General features: G+C 35.6%; 3 protein-coding genes, 1 long non-coding RNA gene and 1 pseudogene across 4 annotated transcripts; 1 reads left to right on the forward strand and 4 right to left on the reverse strand.

Annotated features, from left to right (window-relative positions):
• Window positions 1–262: 262 nt before the first annotated feature.
• Window positions 263–1,654, reverse strand: LOC113272049 (aspartic proteinase nepenthesin-1-like). Its single transcript, XM_026521957.1, has one exon. The coding sequence runs from the start codon at window positions 1,652–1,654 to the stop codon at window positions 263–265; it is 1,392 nt and encodes a 463-aa protein (XP_026377742.1).
• A 2,305-nt stretch (window positions 1,655–3,959) lies between these two features.
• Window positions 3,960–4,931, reverse strand: LOC113272050 (probable RNA-binding protein 18; the record flags this gene model as incomplete). The annotated part of the gene is made up of 3 exons (XM_026521958.1): window positions 3,960–4,545; window positions 4,620–4,746; window positions 4,852–4,931. Coding segments are annotated over 3 exons (504 nt in total), but the record flags the coding sequence as incomplete, so codon positions are not given.
• Window positions 4,932–4,935: 4 nt separating this feature from the next.
• Window positions 4,936–8,094, reverse strand: LOC113274782. The gene is made up of 3 exons (XR_003323222.1): window positions 7,937–8,094; window positions 7,373–7,495; window positions 4,936–6,194 (listed from the first exon to the last, which is right to left on the reverse strand). It is a non-coding gene; the product is annotated as an uncharacterized LOC113274782 (long non-coding RNA).
• A 70-nt stretch (window positions 8,095–8,164) lies between these two features.
• Window positions 8,165–11,461, forward strand: LOC113274783 (annotated as a pseudogene).
• Window positions 11,462–11,564: 103 nt separating this feature from the next.
• On the reverse strand, window positions 11,565–13,622 carry LOC113273553 (probable RNA-binding protein 18). Its single transcript, XM_026523234.1, has 5 exons — window positions 13,558–13,622; window positions 13,045–13,086; window positions 12,431–12,504; window positions 12,217–12,343; window positions 11,565–12,136 (listed from the first exon to the last, which is right to left on the reverse strand). Exons 2-5 carry the CDS (start codon window positions 13,045–13,047, stop codon window positions 11,846–11,848), a joined length of 495 nt encoding a protein of 164 aa, XP_026379019.1. The 5' UTR covers window positions 13,048–13,086; window positions 13,558–13,622; the 3' UTR covers window positions 11,565–11,845.
• Window positions 13,623–23,956: the final 10,334 nt, after the last annotated feature.

The following is a 23,956-nucleotide window of genomic DNA, read 5'->3' on the forward strand; positions in this document are numbered from 1 at the left end:
ATGCTTTGGTTGATGACTTTCTCCGCTCAAGATATAGAGTTATTGGGTCACAGGTTTTATTCTTATACTACATATTTGTATCCATCTATTTTTACTCAAGTTGGGGCAATCCAATATCAACTGAGGCGCGTTCGGGTCCGACAAAATAAAGAAGGAGATATAATAGCATTTTCACACAAAACAACTCCACAAATCATTGCAGAGAGCCGCTAATTATTCAGTGCGAAACTAAGAAATAAAAATACTTTTACGTACATTACATTCATGAACCTAAATTGCATTCCGCTTCAGTAAATGAGAGTTTCATGGCATCTAGATCGTATAAAATCCTTTTATTAGCTTGTTGCATAGCTCCTAAATTAACAACATACGGAAAATCACCTTCCTCGTCGTTAATATCCAAGCTAATGATACCTAAACATAGCAAGTTGACATCATGGAATGAGGCAAAAATACCAGACCATTGTCGAATAACAAAATCCGCCCCCTCAAAATGAAATGTCATCGTTGGAAACTTTGTGAAATTGTCTGGTACACGGAAACAAAGATCGAAACCAGGTTCAGAATCAACAGGACGAATACCAAATCCTTCAAAATATTCTAACACCGCTTCCTCAACTTTTTCATAATGACGCCTAATCATAGTGGTTAATGGAGACCCTGAATCTATGACAGTCCCACCAGTTCCATCCTCCTTAATCTCGAAATCGCTTTTTTCAAACCCTACGCTTTTGTTATTCACACTAATATCCAATAGATTCAAGTAGTAAGGCGTCCCGAAGTTTGGATCTTGGATTATTGGTGTTGTAAGTACTTCAGGTCCTTCTCCAATTATTGCGTCGGAACCAAATCTTAAGTACGTGTGTGAAACATCAGCATCCTCAAGATCGTATGACTCCAAGCAGTATTCAAATTTTTTATCAACTTCTAACTGAAGTATGAAAGAAAAATTCGAGGTTCCTTGTCCCAAACCGAGAATTCCTGATATAGGAGCAGTTCCAGGTGCAGGTATCGGCGGAGGGAAGTCTTGATCACCATCACGAATCTCAGGAACACCAAATGCTGGTCCGAAATTCCTTTGATTAATACCGCAACCGATGATCATATCTTTCACACTTTCACGGGCATGCTCACCGAGAATTGAGTTCATAGTGAATGTTTCATAAGCAAGATGACCAAATGTTTCTTGTCCGGACGCATATTCTTCTTTGTACGTGCAAAGCCCGTCTTCGCAATGTCTTTCATCACACTCGTTAATAAGATGTTCACAAGGGATACGGTCATATGTACTCGAACCATCCTGATCAAATAATGGCGGATTTTGATAGAAATAATTATCGCCACCGTAACATTGTGTCCATATAAGATCACTACCAGTATCGATAACTAAATAGAAAATCTGAAAAGGTTGTTGATCATTATCGAAAGTACCTATACCTACCTCACCAATGTAAAAGTTGCTGTCCTCCACATATTTTACAGGTACAACATTGGGATTCAAGGAGCTGCTTTTATTATAAGCCGCAGCTCTTGCTGATCCAAGGTGACGTACTCGAGCTTTGGAATGTTCGACGAGTCCTCGAAACCTTTCTGCTTGTGTTAAATTAGCATACCTTGGATGTAGAGGTGATTCCTTGGAGTTGCTGCGGATCATCTTCATGCTAAACCCTTTTGGCTTAACTGCAGTGGCCAAGTTTAGTAGAATTGAAAGATAAACTACTGTTGTTACAAAATTGATGGAAGAAGAAACAACATTTTTTAGACTCATTTCTTTTCTTTTCTTTCTTTTTTTTTGACTGAACAGAAACTCTGAGCAATTTTGAGTTATGAATGAAAATCAATTCATCAACGAATTTATAACAAGTTTGTCAAAATCTAGCTTTAAATGAATATCTTCCTTTTACATGAAACGAGATCTTTCCCTTTATTAGTAAATAAATTTCGTTTCCATATTAGGAAATAAATTAGTATTGAGATTTATGTTAGATAACATATTAATGAATTTCCTTTGTAGATTAGGAAATAAAATTAATTTCGGTTCTTTACTAGTGTATTATAGGTATATTATATCAAAAGAATTAAATCTATTCTTATAAATTAATCAAAGAAATTAAACTAATTTCTCCCTCCGTATCACAAAGACAGCCTGCTTTGACTTTCTCAAAATATTAAGGAGACCATACTATTTTACTTGCCTACCCTTAGTTACTTACCTATTTTATTTTAATAAAAATGCTATCAATAAAGACTATCCAAAATTGGTATGAGAATTATAAATACGAAATATAAAAAGGAAATTTAAAAGATATTTAATTTAAGAAGTATAAACTTTATAAGGAATCTAATTTTTAGAGTTAAATGTATATTTCCTTAAAGAGAATGAAGAATATATTTGTTTCCTCAATTATACTAATTTCTTTAATATTTTATATTGAGTTACGTTAAAAATGGATTTATGAATATAAAGAATTCAAAGGTATATTAGAGAGTTCATTGAAAAAGTATGACTATAAACAGAAGTTGGACACAATTTTGAAACTGACAAAAAAGGAATAGAGGACGGTCTTTCAGAAACAGAGGGAGTACATCAATATTATTCTTTGCATGTACTAATTTTGTTTCCATATTCTTCATTGCATGCATTCAACCGCATATTATTCTTTGCATGTACTAATTTTGTTTCCATATTCTTCATTACATGTACTTAATATGTGTTAATATTATTATATATTTCCATATTCTTCCTTTTACAATGAAACGAGATCTTTCCATATATTAGTAAATAAATTTCCTTTCCAAGAAGAACTGAACACAAGTAATATTCAGAGAAATGTAGTGAAGGATATTGCCAAAATATAGAAAAATACTACTAAAGACGGGTGAATCTACTTACTGCGCACCATAAAAATTTGTGTGATGCTTCAAAAAAAATTTAAAAATAAATTTGTGTGCATTTTGTTGTGATGGATTAATATATGCGCATTTTTGGTGGGTTTTCTACATATTCACCCATGCATCAGTCTAAAAGCTCGTCACTTGTTTATTATCGCAAAATGGTTGCACCTTCTTTTAGAATATTGCCACATTGTACAGTCTAATCCGGATACCATACTCCCGTTTACAAAAGTAGCCCATAAACCCGAACAATGAACTTTGTCTACCGTGTATATATAACTAGTTCTCTGAGCTGAACAGAGGAGAGCAAAGCAAACCCTAGTTGTTTATTTTGTCTCTCAAATTGTAAGTAGATGGAGAAAGGAGCAATGTCTAGCCTTCCAGAGGAACTCTATTATGAAATCCTTGTAAGGTTGCCAGCGAAATTAATACTTAAATGTAAGTGTGTTCCCAAGTCTTGGTTTAAACTATAATTTCTGATTCTAGTTTTGTTAAATCCCACCTTAATTTTAGTGTCCAGAAGAATAACCCTAGTTTCATGCTTAGATGTCTTAAGAATAAGAATATAGATAATGTGGTGATCAACTCTATAAAGTATGATTCATTATCATCAGAAGTTGCTGATATTGGTGAGATACTGAGATGGATTACCCATTCAAATCACCAGTTTCTAGCGCTAAACTGGTCGTTCGTGTAATGGCTTGGTTTGTATTTGGGACAAATTTCGAATCTAGGTTGTCCGGGAATTCCCATTCTTTGTTGAAGACTATTGTTAAGGTTTGACTCACTTAAACTCGAGTATCTTAGCCCATGTGAACTAATCAATTGAAACAAGGAAAAATAAAAAAACTGTAATAATTTTGTGAGGAATGGCACAATGTTCTCTTTTTGCAAGTACACTAACTAGATTTGATAAAGCATCAGGTATAGTACATAGATAATGGAACTGAACTGACCAACAAACCTACCATCTGCCATTATGACAAATCTCCAGTCTTCTTGCTAGACTTGTGAGAACTCAGCCAGTAGATAATGAATGTTAAAACAGACTAAATCACGTAAGATAACTACAACAAATGACTTTTTCATTCAAATCGCTGCGCTTGACCTGTTTTAAGAGATAAATTCTTGAATATTTAGTGTCAAGACAGGTACTAAAAAAGGTAATCCAAGCTGATTAAGATACAGATAACTCATTACAGCTGCTTCTAGGTTTAGCAGCTCATCAACAAAGCTCAGACCTCACAAATACCGGAGAAGTCCAAGCGACAGAAAAATCTACTCAAGCTCACAGAGCCCTATGATTTTGGGTGAACTGTCTACGGGCAATAAAAGGCTACAGCCGGCTGAGGATCAAGTGACACTATCACCTTGCCTGGATTTCTTCTTTAAACAACAAGTCTCTTCGTCTTCTAAGGATTTCAGTTTGTTCTTTATCGCAGCAATTTTAGCACTTCGACTCATTTGACCCGAATGAGTACTACTACCCGCTTGACTTGCTTTCTTCGTTTCACTGACAGTACCAACATTGGAAGCTTTTGGGAATGTGCTTGACATTTCCAGATAGTATTTCTCACTAGCATACCGGATAACCAATGGACGCCCACAAGCCGATCTTCCATTCATTTTCTGCTTTGCTAGTTGTGCTTCCTGCATGCTCACTTCAAATTGGGAAATGAGGTTTTGACTGAGACATTAACAAACTAGAGTAATGGATGATATACCTCTTTAGTACTGAACTGAATAAAAGCGAAACCTCGTGGCTCTCCTCGCTCTGGACCACGTGTGTGCCATAGAAATTCCTCTGACTCGATCTTTCCATAAGGAGAAAACATCTTGATCAAGATCGACCTAGAGTTTAGAATAAAAATTCAGCGACCATTGGTACTAGTATAAGGGGAGTGAGGGACACAACCGTTAATATTAATATCGGAGGGAGGGAGAGGTGACACATACTCGGTTATTCTTTGATCAAGATTACCGATGTATAGCCTTCTTTCACTCGCCTCGGCAGCCAACCCATTAGAACCCTGTCGTTATTAACGAATTCAGTCGATCAACAATACCAATATATGCATAGAACAGATTGTTTTAACTCCAAAATCATACATATCCATCTTTTAGGTGTAGCTCAGTAGCTGGCAACCAAAGATAGGCAGGCATGAAGGTCAAATACAGATGCGTTAGACACGACAATGGAAAATGAACATAACATGATTATGTTACAGGGCTTTGCAAAAGTAGAAGAAGCATAGATCTAGTTCCTGAATAAACAAAATAGCACACTGATTGAGACCAAACATTCCCAAATTACTGCCAATAAAAATACACATGTTTCTAAGATACTTGTTGCCCGCTAATGGATGGCCTAAAGATTTAAGAGGCTAAGATCAGTGTCTACCATGTTAGGGGTGATGGTATGGTACTACAGTGGGTGTTCGTTACAAGAAGCTAAAACATAACATAATTATGAAGCACTAGTATTTTTCCCGTGCGTTGCACGGGATTAAGTTAGTTGAATTATTATTTGTGCTGAAAATGCAGAGACCCGTCTCTCCTAAATGTAATATCTAATTGTATTCCTAAATGAAACAACTGGGGCAAAATTTTTGTCTCAATTGATTTGATTATTATTTGAGTTGAACCATACCCATACTATGAGTATGGGTGCAAAGTACTAATAAAAGTAAACCCTAGCTAGATGGATGATTGGAGCAAATGGTGCTTTCAAAATTGTCGGTGCTAAACCATTGAGCAGAGAAGATAAGAATGAAGATTAGTATGACAATTACGATAACAACATCTAAGGAATCAAAGAAAAGAAAAATGGTCAGATAAAAAATATGGAGTTAAATGGAAAGGACCATTTCAATCTCTTCATTTAACAATTTACTAATAAATTCTTTTTGGTCCGGTTCAGCGTAGTGCAGTGCATCTCAAACTTAACATACATCCTTGATTTCCTATGCAAATCTACCTTGATTTATAAATTTTCCAGCTGCTTGATGCCACCAACCGCATCATATTCAAATTTTTATGGTCTTTAGTTACATATATACATAAGTAACTTACGTACCCTTAAGATGCTTGGAGTAACTTAACTGACTTCAGATGCTTGGCGTCGGAATTCCATCTTCACTATAACCATGGAAGCTTATAAAATTCTGAGGCAGAAGAGAAAATTGGAATGACTTCAGTGTATTTTTATCTTTTAAGCTCCTCAACTGGATTGTTGGTGTGTCAAGTTTATAGCGGGATAACTCCCTGTCATCTGGCTATTGATTACGTATTAAGGTTTCCTGCAAATGTTGAAATAATTATACATTTGAGATGGATATACTGAAAAAATAATCACGACATCGACAACAATCAACAAATGACTACTATGCTTGTAGAATCTCGTCAAAAGGATATATGCATCTTTTGATTTTAGGATTTTAACTGACTACACATAATAAGTTTTCAGACAGCTACAGTCAAGCTCAACCTGATCCTAATTGTTCTACTTCACCTATCCTCACATAATACTCAGCTACAAAAGTGCCTTTTAACCGATATAAATACATAATAAAGCTAAACACCCTGATTAGTATAGATTTATACAAAACATCTAACGTTATCTAAACATCTAATTTATTTATTTTTTGAAGCAAACATCTAATTGTATTATGAATGTAAAGTGAGTAGTATTACTTAAAAATGCGCTTTACATGACAAAACATGTTTCATGATATCATGTTAACAAACGAACTAAAAATTGAGACGAAGAAATTTTATATGTGCTCATATAATAGGGTTTTGATATTAAAGTTTTTGGGATGGCATAAAAGTATTTAGATGGAAAATATATCGAAAACCCATTGAAGTTTTAGGTATTTCCGGCGATGTTTGTTTTAGTACACAAATATTCAAATCAATTAATTAAAACAATGGATAATCACCAAATTAAGTATAAAAAAGAAAAGAATGAATTAAAACAATGGATAATCACCAAATTAAGAATAAAAAAGAAAAGAAAAGAAAAAGGATACATAGAAAGTGAGAGACGCTTACGAACAGAAGCAGCAGCTAAAGATGGTGGTGAAAGAAACATAAGGTGGCGGAAGTGAAGATGAAAGCATTAGGGTTTAGTGAAAATAAGGTTTTGTATTTGTAATGTCCTCGTTACCCTCCTGCAATTTGTGACCGGCATAAACTACCAAAAAAAGACGGAAACTCTCTATTTCTATTGGTTAGGGGCCAGGAGCTCTAGAATTCAAGCTTTTGGCCTAACTTTCAATGAGAGACCAGCAATTTGTACTCAAATTATATATACAATAATGGTAACATTACAGGGATTTCGCAACACAAGTAGCAAAATCATATATCAGTTCATCAGCTGACGGAATTCGACATTCATTACGAAACTTAATTCCCTATCGCTACCCATAAAAATACATGTGTTTCAAAGATTAAAGAATTTCAGATCATTGCCTACCATGACAGGTCAAACGGAGTATGATACAACAGAGGCAGTTCACTGCAACAAGCTCAAAGTAGTTGAAGATCAGTTCCTCACCATCTGCATCCTCAAAGTAGTTAAAGATCAGTTCCTCACCATCTGCATCAATTCGAAACAAAATTTCAAATTTATTAGATACTCCATTTTCAATAACAAAACTCAAACGTTTCGATGGAGATTACTGAAACAAATTTAAAACAAATCCAAACAAAAGAAAATCATCTTCGTCTACAGTAAACAAACAACAATTCGACCTTATGATTTCAACATTACAACCAGAAATCGGAACTCTAACCATCATTGTTTCTTCTTAAACACCGAAATTCATCAAATGGACCACAATTACACAAACATAATTGATACTGATTTTGTTAATCTCATCATAATCAGAGCAGGAAATAAGAAATCTATCTAATTAAACAAAAGAATATGATGAGTTTATAAACCTAGGGCTTCTTCCCAGTGGAGGTACTTACAGTAATTAGGGAGAAAATCACGAAAATCAAAAGACTGAAATTAGGGCGAAGTGGAGCTACTTACAGTAATTTTTTGCAGCTGATTTTTCTCTGCGGAGAGATCACTAAAATGATTTTGATTCTTGAAGGTTAGAGATAATAGATGCAAATATACAAAAATGATAGGGCAATTCTGTAATTCTGTGTTAATCTTTGACTTTGTCAAACAAGATACGACTTTGAGTCTTGACTTTTGTTTTTCTCCCCTGTAAAACTTGGCCAACTTTTGTAGCTCGACCCGAAAGGAGGAAAACTTGGATTCTCAGCGTTCGATTTTGCTGTCCTCGGCCACATTCTTGGAGAAGACGAGAACCCTTGCGGCAGTACCTGCTAGTATGTATGTCAAGCCCAGCCCTCCTTATAGCTGTTTCCTTAATTTCTGTAGCTTGTTGATTTCCTTTTTTTCACTTCTCTATTGTTTTTAGAAGTCAGTTGCCTATATATAATCTTCTCTAAAATTCTGTAAGACATTCAATTCAATTAAGTTTAACCTAATCCCCAATTCAGGTGGTTGATCCCTGATCAATTTATAATACTACTAGGGTTCTATTGTTTTTGTGTTGAATCCTGTCAATACTGATAACTAGGTATTGTACTACCCCAAATCAATCATCTATTTTAATCCTTAGGGTTCTTCTAATTTTTGCTTGATTTTTAAACCCTGAATCTAATAACCAGCTTTAAGATAATAATCATAGATTTCGCTTGATTTGTTTTCAGACGTTACATTCAATATGGTGAAAGACAATAACCGCCAGGAAATTGTAGATTTGTTTTTGAGAATAGGATTGGATGCAAAAACTGCAAACAACACTGTTGCTAATTGCAAGGTTACTGCAAACCTAAAAGCAGTTATCCAAGAGGCAGCAGTGACTGATGATGGATGTAGCAAAGCCGTTGGAAATCTTCTCTACACAGTTGCCACCAAATTCCCTGCTAATGCACTTGTACATCGACCTACTCTGCTGGAATACATAGTGTCACTGAAGATTAAGTCCCCTGCTCAGTTAGAGGCAGCTCATGCATATCTTGGACGCCTGGGTTCGGAGAATCTTCAGCTGAATGAATTTGAAGAGGCTTGTGGTGTGGAGTAGAAGTTTCGTTGGAGGAAATTGAGTACGCTGTCTCCATGGTTTTTGAAGAGAGAAGGGATACCATCTTGGAGATGCGGTACCGGTTTAATGTTGGCGAACTATTTGGGAAAATTCGAGCTGTGCACCCGTGGGCTGATACACAGATTGTGAAGGAAGTAATTGATGACAGAATATCTGGATTGCTGGGTGAGAGGACTGCTGCAGATAATGAAAAACCTGCAAAAAAGAAAAAGGAAAAGCCTTCTAAAGAAGATGTCAAAGTGACAGCTGTGCAGACTGCTGAAGAAGAACTCAATCCCTTTACTATATTCCCTGGGCCGGAGGAAAATACAAAGGTGCATGCAGAGGTACTCTTTAGCGATCGCCCTGTATTGAGAGCTTGCAATACAAAGGAGATGCTTAAGAAGCATCTGGATGCGACCGGTGGTAGAGTATTCACCCGCTTCCCTCCTGAACCAAATGGGTACCTGCACATTGGTCATGCGAAGGCTATGTTCATTAATTTTGGTTTAGCGAAGGAAATGGGTGGATGTTGTTACCTCAGGTATGATGATACTAACCCTGATGCTGAAAAGAAAGAATATATCAATCATATTGAAGAAATTGTCCAATGGATGGGATGGGAGCCTTTCAAGATCACGTATACCAGTGACTATTTTCATGTTTTGTACGAGTTGGCTGTAGAGCTGATCAAGAAGGGTCATGCATATGTTGATCACCAGAGTGCAGAAGAAATAAAAGTGTCTAGGGAAAACAAAAGGAACAGTCCGTGGCGGGATAGGCCAATTGAAGAATCACTAAAGCTGTTCAACGACATGAGAATGGGTTTGATTGAAGAAAACAAAGCGACACTTAGAATGAAGCAAAACATGCATAGTGATAACTTTAATATGTATGATCTGATTGCTTATCGTATAAAGTTCACTCCTCACCCGCGTGCCGGAGACGAGTGGTGCATATATCCCAGTTATGACTATGCTCACTGCATTGTGGATTCTCTTGAAAATATCACTCATTCGCTGTGCACACTTGAATTTGAGACTCGCCGTGCATCATACTACTGGTTGTTGGATGCATTAAGCCGATACCAGCCCTATGTTTGGGAATATTCGCGGTTGAACATCACTAACACAGTTATGTCTAAGCGTAAGTTGAACAAGCTTGTGACTGAGAAGTGGGTTGACGGATGGGATGATCCTCGTCTAATGACACTAGCTGGTTTACGGCGACGAGGAGTGTCTGCAACTGCAATAAATACCTTTATCAGAGGAGTCGGAATCACTAGAAGTGATAATAGCACAATACGCATGGACCGCCTTGAGTACCATATAAGAGAAGACATGAACAAAACAGCAGCCAGGCAGATGGTTGTGCTGCATCCTCTGAAGGTTGTTATCACAAATTTAGATAACAAAACGGTATCGTATCTTGATGCGAAGAAATGGCCTGATGCGCAAACAGATGATGCATCTGCTTTTTACAAGGTTCCTTTTACAAATGTTGTGTACATAGAACGGTCAGATTTTCGAGCAAAAGATTCGAAGGACTATTATGGACTTGCTCCTGGAAAGTGGGTCCTGCTAAGGTATGCTTTCCCTATAAAATGCACAGAAGTAATTTGTAGTGATGATGGCGAGACGGTTATGGAGATCCGGGCAGAATACGACCTTTCCAAGAACACAAAACCAAAGGGTGTTCTTCATTGGGTTTCACAGCCTTCTCCAGGAGTTGATCCTCTGAAGGTGGAGGTTAGGTTGTTCGATAAACTATTCGTTTCTGAGAATCCGGCTGAACTTGAAGAATATCTCACGGACCTTAACCCTGAATCCAAAGAGGTGATACCAGAAGCATTTGCTGTGTCCTCTCTACGGGATGCTGCAGTCGGGGATAAGTTTCAGTTTGAAAGGCTTGGGTATTTTGCAGTGGATGTGGATTCTACTAAAGAGAAACTTGTCTTTAATAGAACTGTAACGCTTCGTGATTCCTATTGGAAGGGTGGGGATAAGTAGTAGCTGCTGGTGCTTTTTGAACCTGACGCCTGTGGGTTAACGAGATTCTATTCTTGACTTCTGGTAGTTTAGTTTTGCATGATACGGAACATGGAAGCCACAATATTTACTTCCTGGATCATGAATTATTTTGAGAGCTTAGTTACTCTCAAGTCTGGCACTAATGTTCTTGTTTCTACTCAAGAGAAACTTTGTATTTAATGGAACTGTACTCCTTAATTAGTACCTGCTGGTGCTTTTTGAACCTGAAGCCGGTGAGTTAATAGATGTTCGTTATGAAACTGAAGATATCTGTATTTGAAATTCAAAATGAAACTGCACTAGTCTTAGTTTAGAGATAAAGCACCAGATGTAGAAGAGGTGTATAGGGGAGGTATTAGAGTTTTCTCTGTTTTATGGAATGACATTTTTCTGTAAAAAGAGTGAATGAAAATGTTTTTTTTCTGAGGGTCTTTTAAATGTCTGTAAAAAGAATGAATGGAAATGCTTAGTTCTGTGAGGCCCTTCAGTGCTAATTAACAGTGGATTTCTACATTTGTGTAAAACAGACTAGATCAGCAGACGATTTTTTCATTCCACTGGACCTGTTTTAACTTTTAAGAGATAATTCGTGGATATTTAGGGTCAAGACAGGTACTAAAAAAGGTTATGCAAGCTGATTAAGATGCAGATAAACATTACAGCTGCTTCTTTTTTTAGCAGCTCATCGACAAAGCTCAGATCTCACAGATACTGGAGAATTTCGGGCGACAGAAAATCTACTCAAGCTCACAGTTCCCTATGATTCGAGTAACTGTCTACAGGTAATAAAAGGCTACAGCCAGCTGCGGATCAAGTGACACTATCACCTTGCCTGGGTTTCTTCTTTAAACAACAGTTTTCTTCTAAGGATTTCAGTTTGTTCTTTATTGCAGCGATTTTAGCACTTCGACTCATTTGACCCGTATGAGTACTACTACCCGGTTGACTTGCTTTCTTCTCTTCACTGACAATACCAACTTTGAAAGGTTTTGGGGCTGTGGTTAACATTTCCAGATAGTATTTCTCACTAGCATACCGGACAACCAATGGACGCCCACAAGCCAATCTTCCATTCATTTTCTGCTTTGCTAGTTGTGCTTCCTGCGTGCTCACTTCAAATTGGGAAATGAGGTTTAGACTCACACATCAACAACAACAAACTAGAGTAATGGATGATATACCTCTTTGGTACTGAACTGGATGAAAGCGAAACCTCGTGGCTCTCCTCGCTTTGGACCACGGGTGTGCCATAAAAATTCCTCCGACTCGATCTTTCCACAAGGAGAAAACATCTTGATCAAGACCGACCTATAGTTAAGAATACAAATTAAGCTACCATTAGTACTAGTATACAGGGAGGGAGGCAACCATTGGGAGGGAGGGAGGGAAACATACTCAGTTATTCTTTGATCAAGATTACCGATGTACAGCCTTCTTTCACACGTCTCGTCAGTCAACCCATTAGAACCCTGCAGTTACTAACGGATTAAGTCAGAGAACAGACAGTTAAACTCCAAAATCATACGTATGCATCTTCTAGATATAGCTCAGATAGGCATGAAGGGAAAACATGGCGAAATACACTTAATATCAGATCCATCAGACACGGAAACCCAAAATAAACAGAACATGATTACATTACAGGGTTTTGGGAAAGTATCAGAATCGTAGATCGAGTTCCTGAATTTATAAAATAGCACACTGATTGAGACCAAACTTTCCCAATTCCTGCCCATAAATTACACATGTTTCTAAGAAACTTGTTGCCAGCTTATGAATGCCTAAAGATTTAAGAGGATAAGATCAGTGACTACCATGTCAGGGGTGATGGTTTATGGTACTATAATCGGCATTCACTATAACAAGCTAAAACATAACATGATTATGAAGCATAATGCTAATGTTACAGGGATTTGCACACACAAGTAGCAAAAACATAAACCGAGTTCATCAGCTGACAGAATTCCACATGTATGTCAAAGATTAAAGAATATAAGACCATTGCTTACCATGTCAGGAAAGACGGACTATAATACAACAGAAGCAGTTCACTGCAACAAATTGAAAGAAGTTAAAGATCAGATCCTCACCATCTGAATCAATTCACACAAAACTAAAACAAACGACGAAACTCAAATGTTTCAATGGAGATTATTAAAACAAAACTAAAACAAATCCAAAAAAAAAATATGACTACAATTTCTTCGTCTCCTGTAAACAAACAACAATTCGACCGTAGATTTGAACATGAACATTACCACCAGAAATTGGTTTCGCAGGAAAACTCAAACCATCATTTGTTTCTTCTTAAATACCAAGATTCATCAATTGAACCACAGTTAAACTAAAATAATTAATACTGAATTTGTTAATTTCATAATAATCAGAACAGGAAATAAGAAACCTATCTAATCAAACACAGGAAAACGATGAGTTTATAATCCTAGGGTTTCTTCTCAGTGCTGAAATAACTACAGAAATTGCAAAAAGGAATTGAAATCAGGCGAAGAAGAGGAACTTACAGTAATTTTTCGTAGCTGATTTTTCTTTTCTCTGCGGAGAGATGACTAAAATGAATTGGAAGCCAAGTAAGACTTTGGAGAGACAAATATATTCTGTTCTGTAAAACAACAATAGAGTGCTTGAAGTGTCTGGGCTTGGGATTAGTTCCTTTATGGGCTTATATTCAAGTGGGCTTATGTTTTGCAAGATGAATAGTTTGTTCACCGCAGCCCATTTAGAATTTGCTGTTCCTCTTTCTTTTGTTGTTTAATAAGATTGTCAAAATTATTACCATGCTAATAGGAATTCAGAATTGGATATGCTCTGATTAAACTTTCTATTCATAAGAAATATACGATGCATATACTTGAATTTGACTCGTCAAAATTATTGAATTTAACAGCAATGGAACTTTTTGCATAAAATAAAAAAATATTTTTATTATTTGTACTATTTATTTAAATAATTGAAAGAGCTTTTCAGATACATAAATTTTATAAAAATCCTGTGTGTATTTTGACATATATTAAGTTTTTAAATTTTAAAAATTTTGATTTATTTTTGAAACAATGATATTTCTGTAAATATGTACCTTTCTACTGGGTTTTTTATTCCAGTGTTATTTAATATATGTTTCCATCCTTAATTTTTATTGAAATTATCGAACCTTTAAAATCCTAAGCCATGATAGGCCATGCGTCGCACGGGTGGGAATACCTCCCTCCCCCTTCAATAGTGACCGTCACCTACTTATAGAATTGCTTCGTTTCACTTTTCCTCAAAGAAGAGAAAAACAAGGCTTTCGTTCATAAAAATAAAGAAATTTATTTATTAACAGATTTATCCGGGAAAAAAGAAAAACAAATCCGGGAAAAAAAATAAACAAAATCTACGAGAGAGAAACCTTGGAACAAAACCCTAACCATTATTAATGGTTGTTGTTGAGATTATTAGTCCCACATGATTGGGTTATTTAAGATCCTGCAGTTTATAATCTATTAGGGCCTCTCCATTCATTGCCAATTGGTTTTGAGTTGGATGCCCGCAGACTCTAATATGGTATCAGAGCAGGCTATTTGTGTCGAGTCAGTTGACCGCACCTTTATTCCGCGTCACCCTATTTAATTGTCCACGTGTTTGTAAGACCCGCCGAGGCTACACGTGAGGGGACGTGTTGAGATTATTAGTCCCACATGGTTGGATTATTTAAGATCCTGCAGTTTTTATAATCTATTAGAGCCTCTCAACTCATTGCCAATTGATTTTGAGTTGGATGCCCGCAGACTTTAATAGCTGCAAATACACTTTCTCCCTCTGCGAACCACAACAAGTTCAATGATTTTGTCTTCAGTGAAGCTTTGTTTCAGATTGAGGCTCTTGATCTTTCTCCATGTAAGTTCCTAAAAGTTACGGGATACTTTTGAACATTTTGTGCATCTTTTCTTCCCTCAAAAAGTTAAGGTTTTTATTGATTTGTGATCAATTTTAGATTATGGGTTCTCTACATTTTTCATGACTAATCTGTTTATGTTTTGATATAAATTAATCGGATTGAAATATATCTCCATTATCCTCTGCTCATAACCGATAGTGTACTGCAAACTCTTTTTCTGCAGCCGCCATTTTTCTCCTCTATACTCATTATCTTTGTCTCCTTTCTTTTTCCTTCATCTATTCTAATTGCTTTTGTTGTGTTTATGCAGGTGCAGTTTTGGATAAAAAAAAAGGAAAACTAACTAAATACAATTTTCAGTTGGTAAACCCTATCCTTTTTTTTCTTTTTTTCCTGTTCTTTTCTAACACAATGGAGCTTCTTTATTTTTAACAAACTTATTTATGTTCGGTTTTAGATCTCTCTGATTTAGCAAGTTTAACAAAAGTTTTCTAATTCGCAAGATTGGTTGATGCAATTCATAAACCCTAAAATTATCTTGAAATCAGGATTTTATCTCCCTTATTAGGTAAAACCTTGTTTCTTATTATCTTTTTGATTTTGGTAGTATGTATTTTTTAGGTTTTCGATTTTTTTTCATTTATGGGTTATTTACAGGTTGGGGGCTGTTAAATAAAAGTTTGAGAATATGTGATTTTATTCTAGCTTAATCTTATTTAACTACTGATTTTCTCTTATTACAAATCATCTTAAATTTCACAATCCCTCAGTTGAGTTTTGCGATTGGTACTGTTTATTATTTTGATATAGTTGAGAATCAGGAGTTTTTTCTAGGGTTGAGTTTCATAATTGGGAATTATTGTTTTAAATATTTATTTTTATTGTGGTGGTTTTATTTTGATCTCTGATTGCAGTTAGAATAGAACCTAAGACAGGGATTCCCTTTGCTGTCAAACATGGTAATGTGGTGGTGCAATTGTTTTAGAAATGAATTATCTTTAAGGTTTATTGATTATTTATTTTTGCATAACTACTTCATTACTAATTAACGCTCAAAATGCTTACAGGGTAGTGATCTACGTTTCTCATGCTAAAACATGCTTATAAGTTGGTCAGCTACGTTCTCATGCTCAAAATGCTTCATGGTGCTGAGTTACGTTTTTTGATATATGGCCTGACCATTCCATCTTCTGGATATGTATTTATATTGATAGAGTACCGAGTTGCTAACATTATTTCCTACTTGATTGATGTTCAGTATATTATGCTGGGATTGTGGTTGTCCATGTGTTTTCCTGAATATGCTCATTGTTTTATTTTATTTTATCAAAGAGTTTATATCTCAATCTCTCGATTTGATATGTAATTTCACTTTCCATAAGATATTGGTCATTTTTATTCAAAACAAAATTAATTTGTTTGCAAGTTGCTATATGAAATGGATGTAAGTAAGCTTCCTATGGTATAGATGTTTTTAGATTTGTTATTTGATTTTTTTTCCTTGAATTTATTCCCAGTGTTTCAGGAAACAATGAGGCGAGGCGAAGCCGAAGCCGAGCTTTACCAAATTAAAAAATATGATTAAAAGAAAAAGACACACCGGCCACAGCTGTGTCATTCTATTTTCAGTTGTAGATTGGCAAAGCAAGTTTGAGGAGCCTCCCGGGCATAGCACGGGGACAAAATCAGTATGATATAATAAAGCTTGGTAATTTAAATATTGGCAACTTAGTGATCCAGGGTCTCCTGCCAAAAAAAAGATTGTTCCATTTCTGGAAAAACATTATTTTCCCCTGCGTGTAGTTAGGGACATTAAGTAATGGTATAATTGAGAATGCAACCAAGTAAGAATCTCCTAACTGGATAGGAGAACAGATAGAGTTCCCAATGCTTATCTTGGAAACAAATTGCTACCCCAACAATCTTATTTTTGATTACAGCTGAATCCCAAGTTGAGCTTGGACTGATTTTTCTCTTTGTATGAGCTCGTCTTCTCATAGACTATTTCTCTGTTTGACTAAAAATAGCTTTTATTTTCATCTGAAAATCTTTTTATGTATATACGGCTCGCGGTGGTGCCACAATACCGGACGAAGGTTATTGCTGGCAAAGGCCTGAAGATCAACAATGATGGGGCCTGATGTCGTTGGAAAAATTGTAGCTGCTCTTGCTTCGGCTTCCCTTGTCTTCAAAGTCGGTAACCTGAAATATGCTCGTCAATTAACTAAAAGGGCATAAAAATTGGTTGAATTTTGTAACCTTCCAAGAAACCAATACACATATACATCATGGGAGGAGAACGTAACTTATCACTCTAGCAGTACCAAAAGGGACTATGTAGAACCAACTTTGACGGGAAATGATGGACTGGCTGCAGCATGAGCTTCTCTTATTTAATTATCACATAAATCATAAAGAATTATTATTTTTAAATTTAAAAAAACATCACAAAAATTTATTATTTTCCTTCCAATAAACCAATACATATATATAATAAATTTTTGTGATACGTTTCCATAAATAAATCTGAGAAACTTTAGGAGATGTTTATTGTTATAAATGTTAGAGCATTACTCGGTCGAAATCGCATGCGTTGCTATCTCAAGCATGTTTGTCAATGTTAGTGATCAAAACTATAACTCTTGATTTCTAGCCTACATAACTAAAGGTCTCGGACTAGGATAGAAAGTGTAGTTGAGCTCAAGACTCCATGGAAATCATCATACAAGATGAAGGACTACTCAAGGAACTGGTGGATCTTCATCGACTAAAAGGTATGTGGAGACTTGAACTTATCTGTCACTCAAAAGTCTATCTACTCTATCTCCTACTCTTGAGACAAAAGTCGTGTTGATATATAGATTTTCATTATACACATTTGCTATTTCGAGCCGAGTTTAACTCGCCTATCTATTACTCGAAATATGTGTTGGTAAGGTTTCGCTTTAGCCAAATTCATCTTTACCTAGTGACGAAAGTCATGTTATGTTTCAATCACTTTGAAAATTGCTCTGACGAAAAATGGTCTGTGAATAAAGGTTATATTCGTCCTCTGAGAATGTTTCAATGATTGAAATGAGAATTTAGATTACATAACCATTAGTAGGGTATAAGAATTGTTGTGGAAACACATATATGTATAAGTCCTTATTCCTTGAACCAAAGTTTGCGAACTTTGTTGATCAAGAGAAACGGAATGTGGCGTGAGTCAAGTCCGCGAACCGGCGGAAGTTCTTGACCCGAGAATTTCTGCTGGAGTTTGTGAACTCCTTCCGTGAGCTTAAGTCCGCGAACTTGAGTTGGTTATATCTAAAACCGGTTGTTCTTGAACTCATGTTTATATAAACTAAGGAATGCTTTTGCAAACCGTGGCTATAAAGTTCATGAACCGATTCGAGTGAATCAAACCTTTTTTGCTTCGATTGTGTATTGTGTAGTTACATAAGATCTAAGCAATTGAAAAACTCTCTAACTAGTTCATTTGAGTCATTTGGACTAGGTATGGTGAAGAAAAATATGGTGGATATGAAAGTAATCATATGGCCAACCATTTGGTTAACTATTGTTGAACCGACAAATGTTAATGTTTGGGAACGGTTCGTAAACACAAAATTGGACATTTCATTTGTGTGTAACAATCTAAGTTTTCGATCTAACGGTTGAGAAATATTAGCTTGAATCTAATCAGGTTTTCATCTAATGGTGAATATTGAATGCTTTATTACCAATCTAACATTGATTGCAAACCCTGATTTGAAAACTATATAAGGGAGAACTCTAACAACTGGGAAACCTAATCCCCACACCTTACGTGTGATACTAGTTGCATAGCTAAAGTCGATTCTCCTTTAACCTTTGGTTTCTTCTTCTAAAACCAGGTTAACGACTTAAAGACTTCATTGGGATTGTAAAGCCAGTCCGATACTACTTTTCTTGTAGTTGTGTAATCTGATCTTGTTGTTTCTATTGTTACAAGTACGATTGTAATAATTGGCTCGAGATTTTATATCTCCGATAGGCAAGACAAAAAAGTAATCACAAACACTTCGTCTCGTCGTTTGTGATTCCACAATATCTTTTTCGCTGCGTCGATTAGGATTATTGTGAGGTGATCAATAATACTAGGCTGTTCTTCAGGAATATAAGTCCGGTTTATTGATTGGTTCATGTTCACCTTGATTTATCAAAAGACGGAACAAAACTCGTAGGTATATTCGTGGGAGACGGATTTATCTATTACCGAAGACTTTTCTGTGTGATATAGATTTGTTTATTAAAGTCTTCGACTTTGGGTCATAGCAACTCTTAGTTGTGGGTGAGATCATCTAAGGGAATCAACTACGTAGCATCCTGCTAGGATCAAAGGCGTAGGAGCATAACTGTACCTTGGATTAGTGTGAGATTGATTGGGGTTCAACTACAGTCCAGACCAAAGTTAATTTGGATTAGGCTAGTGTCTGTAGCGGCTTAATACAGTGTGTGTTCAATCTGGACTAGGTCCCGGGGTTTTTCTGCATTTGCGGTTTCCTCGTTAACAGAATTCTGGTGTCTGTGTTATTTCTATTCCGCATTATATTTTGTTATATAATTGAAATATCACAGGTTGTGCGTTGTTCAATCAATTAGAATATCTGACCTTTTGGTTGTTGATTAAATTGATTGACACTTGGATATTGGTCTTTGGTACCATCCAAGTTGTCTCTCTTGTATTTGATAAAGACTCACAGATTTCTATTTTCTTGAGTATATATCAAATCGAGAGATTGAGATATAAACTCTTTGATATACTTTCTATCTAGATTGAGTCTGACTGTCTAGTTGATTCTCTAGAAAGTATATTGGAGTTTGTCCATACAGATTGCTAATCGAATTGTTGGGTGTGGTTGTTGTACCCCCCGCTTTTTCAATTGGTATCAGAGCAGGTAAACACTCTAAACCTAATAAGTTTGTGTTTGTTCGTTCCTTAAAAATTGTCTCATGGGAAATTTCTTTGGAAAACTTTCTCTTGGCATCTGTAACGCACGCCAGAAGTCCTTAAAGATTGCTCAAGGATTATTATGGTTAAAACCTCCTGGTTCACATGATAATCTCATGTCATCTAAAAAGGAAATTTTAGATGATGATAACCAATCTAAAGGAAAAAATAAAAAGAAGGAAAGATTGAGGAAACGTTCGTCTCGCTCAAGGATATGGACCCTCACTAGATTAACTCTTGATATCTTTGAGGAATACTATCGTAATGGATCAACTAATAAAGATCTATTTAGAGCGTTCGAAGGTGTTTTTAATCTCTTAGAAAAACTTAATTCTGTTAAGTCTAAGAATCCTTCCGAAAAAGGTTCTGTACATATTAAACCATCGAATAATATTATACAACCTAGGATTCGGAAAATTTTTCCTTCTAGCCAGATTAAACGAAGGATAGAAAGCTCTGACTTCCCTGATTATCATCATTACGTTGATTATATCACAGGGACTGTTCACACATATCAACCAGAAATGTTGCATGAGAATTCCTATGCACATTCTGCCTCTTGGTAATAAGCCTGGCACTACCCCATTTGTACAGTAAAAACTCCATATATTGATAAACTCTATATGTTAATAAAAAATCATGGTCCCAACTTGGGCCAGTTATAAATAGTGATAAACTCCACATTTTAATATTAATACATTTTTCTAGTCCCACCATAAGGAATTTACCTCCATATATTAATATAATAGACATAATCGGAAAATTATAGATCTTGTTACACCGAAATTTTAAGATAAAGAAAAATATGTATCTATAGTTGTTTGAGAAAATGATGTAATTTTGTAGATTGTTATCGCATCTTTTGATTTACATATGCTTAAGACCTCGTTATTATGTGCACCTTCTTGTTGAAGCTAAAATATTTCCAACTTGTCAAGCATGTTTAAAGCTTCTTGTTGAGCAAATTTTTTTTTATACCTCCCTATATTAATAAACTCCATATATTAATAATTTTGTGAAGTCCCAAGTCTATTAATTTATGGAGCTTTTACTGTATATATCTTGAAATGGGGCAAGAAATGTTTGAGTTGTGTACAGTTTTGTTATTCTCTTTTATAATACCAAATAAAGCTTTCTACTACATCCATCGTCTCTCACAAAAGTGTGTTGTCACGGGATGCATAGCCTTTGATGTGCAACCGGCTAAGAAATTCCCACTTTCCTTGTGTGGGTCACGGTTCACAAACGGGTCCAAGCCCATTATTGGTCTTATAAAGAAGAAGTTCGTGCACCATCTTCTCCATCACCCGTCTGCGTACGTGAACCTCTAGGGTTTTGTGTGTTTTCCTCCATTGAAGCCTTCTTGGAGAAATTGAAAGAAAGGGTGGTCAAGTTCCACTCCAAGTAAGTAAATTCTTCTTGTCCCTTTCAATTTCTTAGATCTCATGATGAATTCTAAGGGCTCAAAAAGAAGCTCCAAAAGCTCAAATACCTCTAGCATGGATGTTCCTTGCGACCAAAACTCTCTTAGGATTAGGTTTGTGGATGATTCTTGTGATAGAATTTTTGAAAAGATTTCATCTAAAGTTTTTATCCTAGAAAAGAAATTGGATCTCTCTAGTGGGCATGAAGAGGATTTAGCTTGCTTTAAAAAATTCAAGCTTGGAAATATCTTTGATGGTAATGGTCAAGGTTTTGATTCTTTCACAAGAATTTTCTATGCCAGCATTCATGATGTTGATCTTAATAAGATGGAATTCAAATCCATGATAAATAGAGAAAGGTTTCTTGTTAATAGAGAATTAATTTCGAAGATTACCAATATTCCGTTGGGGAACGTGCGTCTTCCTAGACCAAGTGATGAACGACCATCATGTGATGAAATCTCTCTTGGGCTTTGTGGTAAGAAGGTAGCTTGGAATCAAGGAAAGTTTCCTACTAATGATCTTAGTATCCCGTTGTTGGAATTTGGGAAACTTGGTATCCCCAATATTTGTCCTCCACAATTGAGAATTCTTGGTGGAGTCATGAGTTTTCGGAATTAGTTTATTTCCTTGAATTGGGTGTTCAAAGTCTAGATATTTGTGGTTTTATCATTTATCAAATGACTTCGATGACTTCACCCATCAAGACGTTAGGTTACCCTTGCTGGATTGGACAAATTTGCCGTGATCGTGGTCTTGATTCGATTAGAAACTCTCTCGGGGTTTCCAAACCGGTTTGTCCCTGTACCTTTAGACGCATAAGAGAGAATGTGTGCAAAAGACAAAGAGATGCTTCACTTAATAATTGTGACCCTACCACTTTAAGTCTTCTTCAAAAAATTCACAAGGGTTTGTGTAAGTTCAATTCAAGGGTGAAGTGTGTCCAAGAACAATTGTCTTTGGTTACAACGAAGTTTCCCGAGCTCAAGGAAGAATTGAACACAGTTCAAGCATCTTGGAGTATCTCCGATGAGGAAGAAGAGTAATTTGTGTTTCTATTTTCCTAGTAAATCTTCTATTTTTCTTGTTTTGATTAGAAGAATAACTAGAGTTTGGAATAGCCATTATTGTGATTACACATAGCTATGTCCAACGTTTTCATATTCATGTTTTTGGATTTAATGGTTTAAATTCTAAAGTTATTTGGAAGATGATTTCTGCAGTATTAATCTTTATGTTTTTATATATTGCAAATTGTTTATGGGATTTGTGTGTTTACGTCTGTGAACTTGATTGTCGCATATCTTGTCAAAAGTAAAGTCTTTCGTATGTCGATATTCATTTGTTGATAAAAGAATGAATAAAATTTTGACAAATACAAAAGTTAAGCCTATATTGTCAATCTTTGATGGAAGATAGGTTAAAATCTTTTGTTTGCAAGGATTATGTCTATTAAATGTCGTTATGCGAATAGTGATGGAAAATAGAATGAATCCTTGTGTATTCCGCAGTAATTGATCTTCCCTGATCCATATTTTATGTATTACTGTGAGGCTCCGTAAAGTATCTTATGTTGAGCATTATACAATCAAGTTGATTATTTTTTATTATCTATGTTGTTGTTCCGTGAGGTATGCCGAGTATTTTCAACTAAAATAATCATCTTGTTTGGTTATTTAGTTGTTGCTCCATAAGTTTTCTTATGTCGAGCATGACCAATCAAATTGATTTCTTTTGTGATTAGTTTGGTTGTGTACTTCAATTAGATTAATTATGGGTTCTCTTGTGATTAATCTAATTGTATTTTCTTAAGTCTCCACATGTTCACTTATGTTTGAGCATTTTTCGATTAAATTAATCATGAGTTTTCTTGTGGTTAATTTAACTGAGTTTTGTTGGATTCAAATTCATACTCGTATTTAATTTGTTATGTCCAAAGAAATCCTTCTTTTATTTCGAAATTAAGGTCGCTCTTGTTGTTCTTTCGGTAATGACATTTAGTTGGGGAGAGTTCTTTTTGAACTTGCGCTTAATTGCCAAATCTTTGTGGGGAGTGCGGTTGTGGAATATTATAGGGGTTATCTTGTATCTTTATAAACTCCTTGATGAAAGCATTTAGCATCGGCTTTATGATTGCATCTAAAAAAGATGATATATTTCTACTTTCTTTTGGTCAAGAAATGTCTCTTTCGAAAATTTCATTAGGATCCCGTTCTTGTACCTTCGCCAATTTTATTGACAAAAAGGGGGGAATTAATATGTAATTCACACTACAAATACATATGGTTTTCAGATCATTATGTAAGGGGGAGTGGTTTCCATGTGAGATGGAGTATTGACTAAGGGGGAGTGATGCATATCACCATAATATTGTTGTTGAAGTTGTGATACAATTGAACTTTGACGCTGTGTAATGATACCATGACACTGTATAACAATGATTGAGAACTATTATTTTCTTATTGTTATAGCTACGGATTTTCAACAACGATGAGGCTAAACTTATAACCTTTGGAATCCTTGGAGTACTTGGAAGTGACGAAGATTTCGAGTAATGTTGAAGATTAGGCATATGGAATAGGAGCTACAAAAATTAATTTATTTATTTTTTGTATTCCATATGTATT

This window comes from Papaver somniferum, chromosome 4, assembly GCF_003573695.1.
Source record: "Papaver somniferum cultivar HN1 chromosome 4, ASM357369v1, whole genome shotgun sequence".
In the NCBI taxonomy this organism is placed as follows: Eukaryota; Viridiplantae; Streptophyta; class Magnoliopsida; order Ranunculales; family Papaveraceae; genus Papaver; species Papaver somniferum.

What these genes read in the sequence shown, in the direction of transcription:
- LOC113272049 (XM_026521957.1), bottom strand. Translation starts at nt 1,654, where the DNA reads ATGATCCGCAGCAACTCCAAGGAATCACCTCTACATCCAAGGTATGCT.
- LOC113273553 (XM_026523234.1), bottom strand. An exon ending in CTTGATCAAAGAATAACTGA is followed by an intron (nt 12,344 to 12,430) that starts GTATGTTTCCCT and finishes TCTTAACTATAG; the next exon opens with GTCGGTCTTGATCAAGATGT. An exon ending in TCCAGTTCAGTACCAAAGAG is followed by an intron (nt 12,137 to 12,216) that starts GTATATCATCCA and finishes GTGAGCACGCAG; the next exon opens with GAAGCACAACTAGCAAAGCA.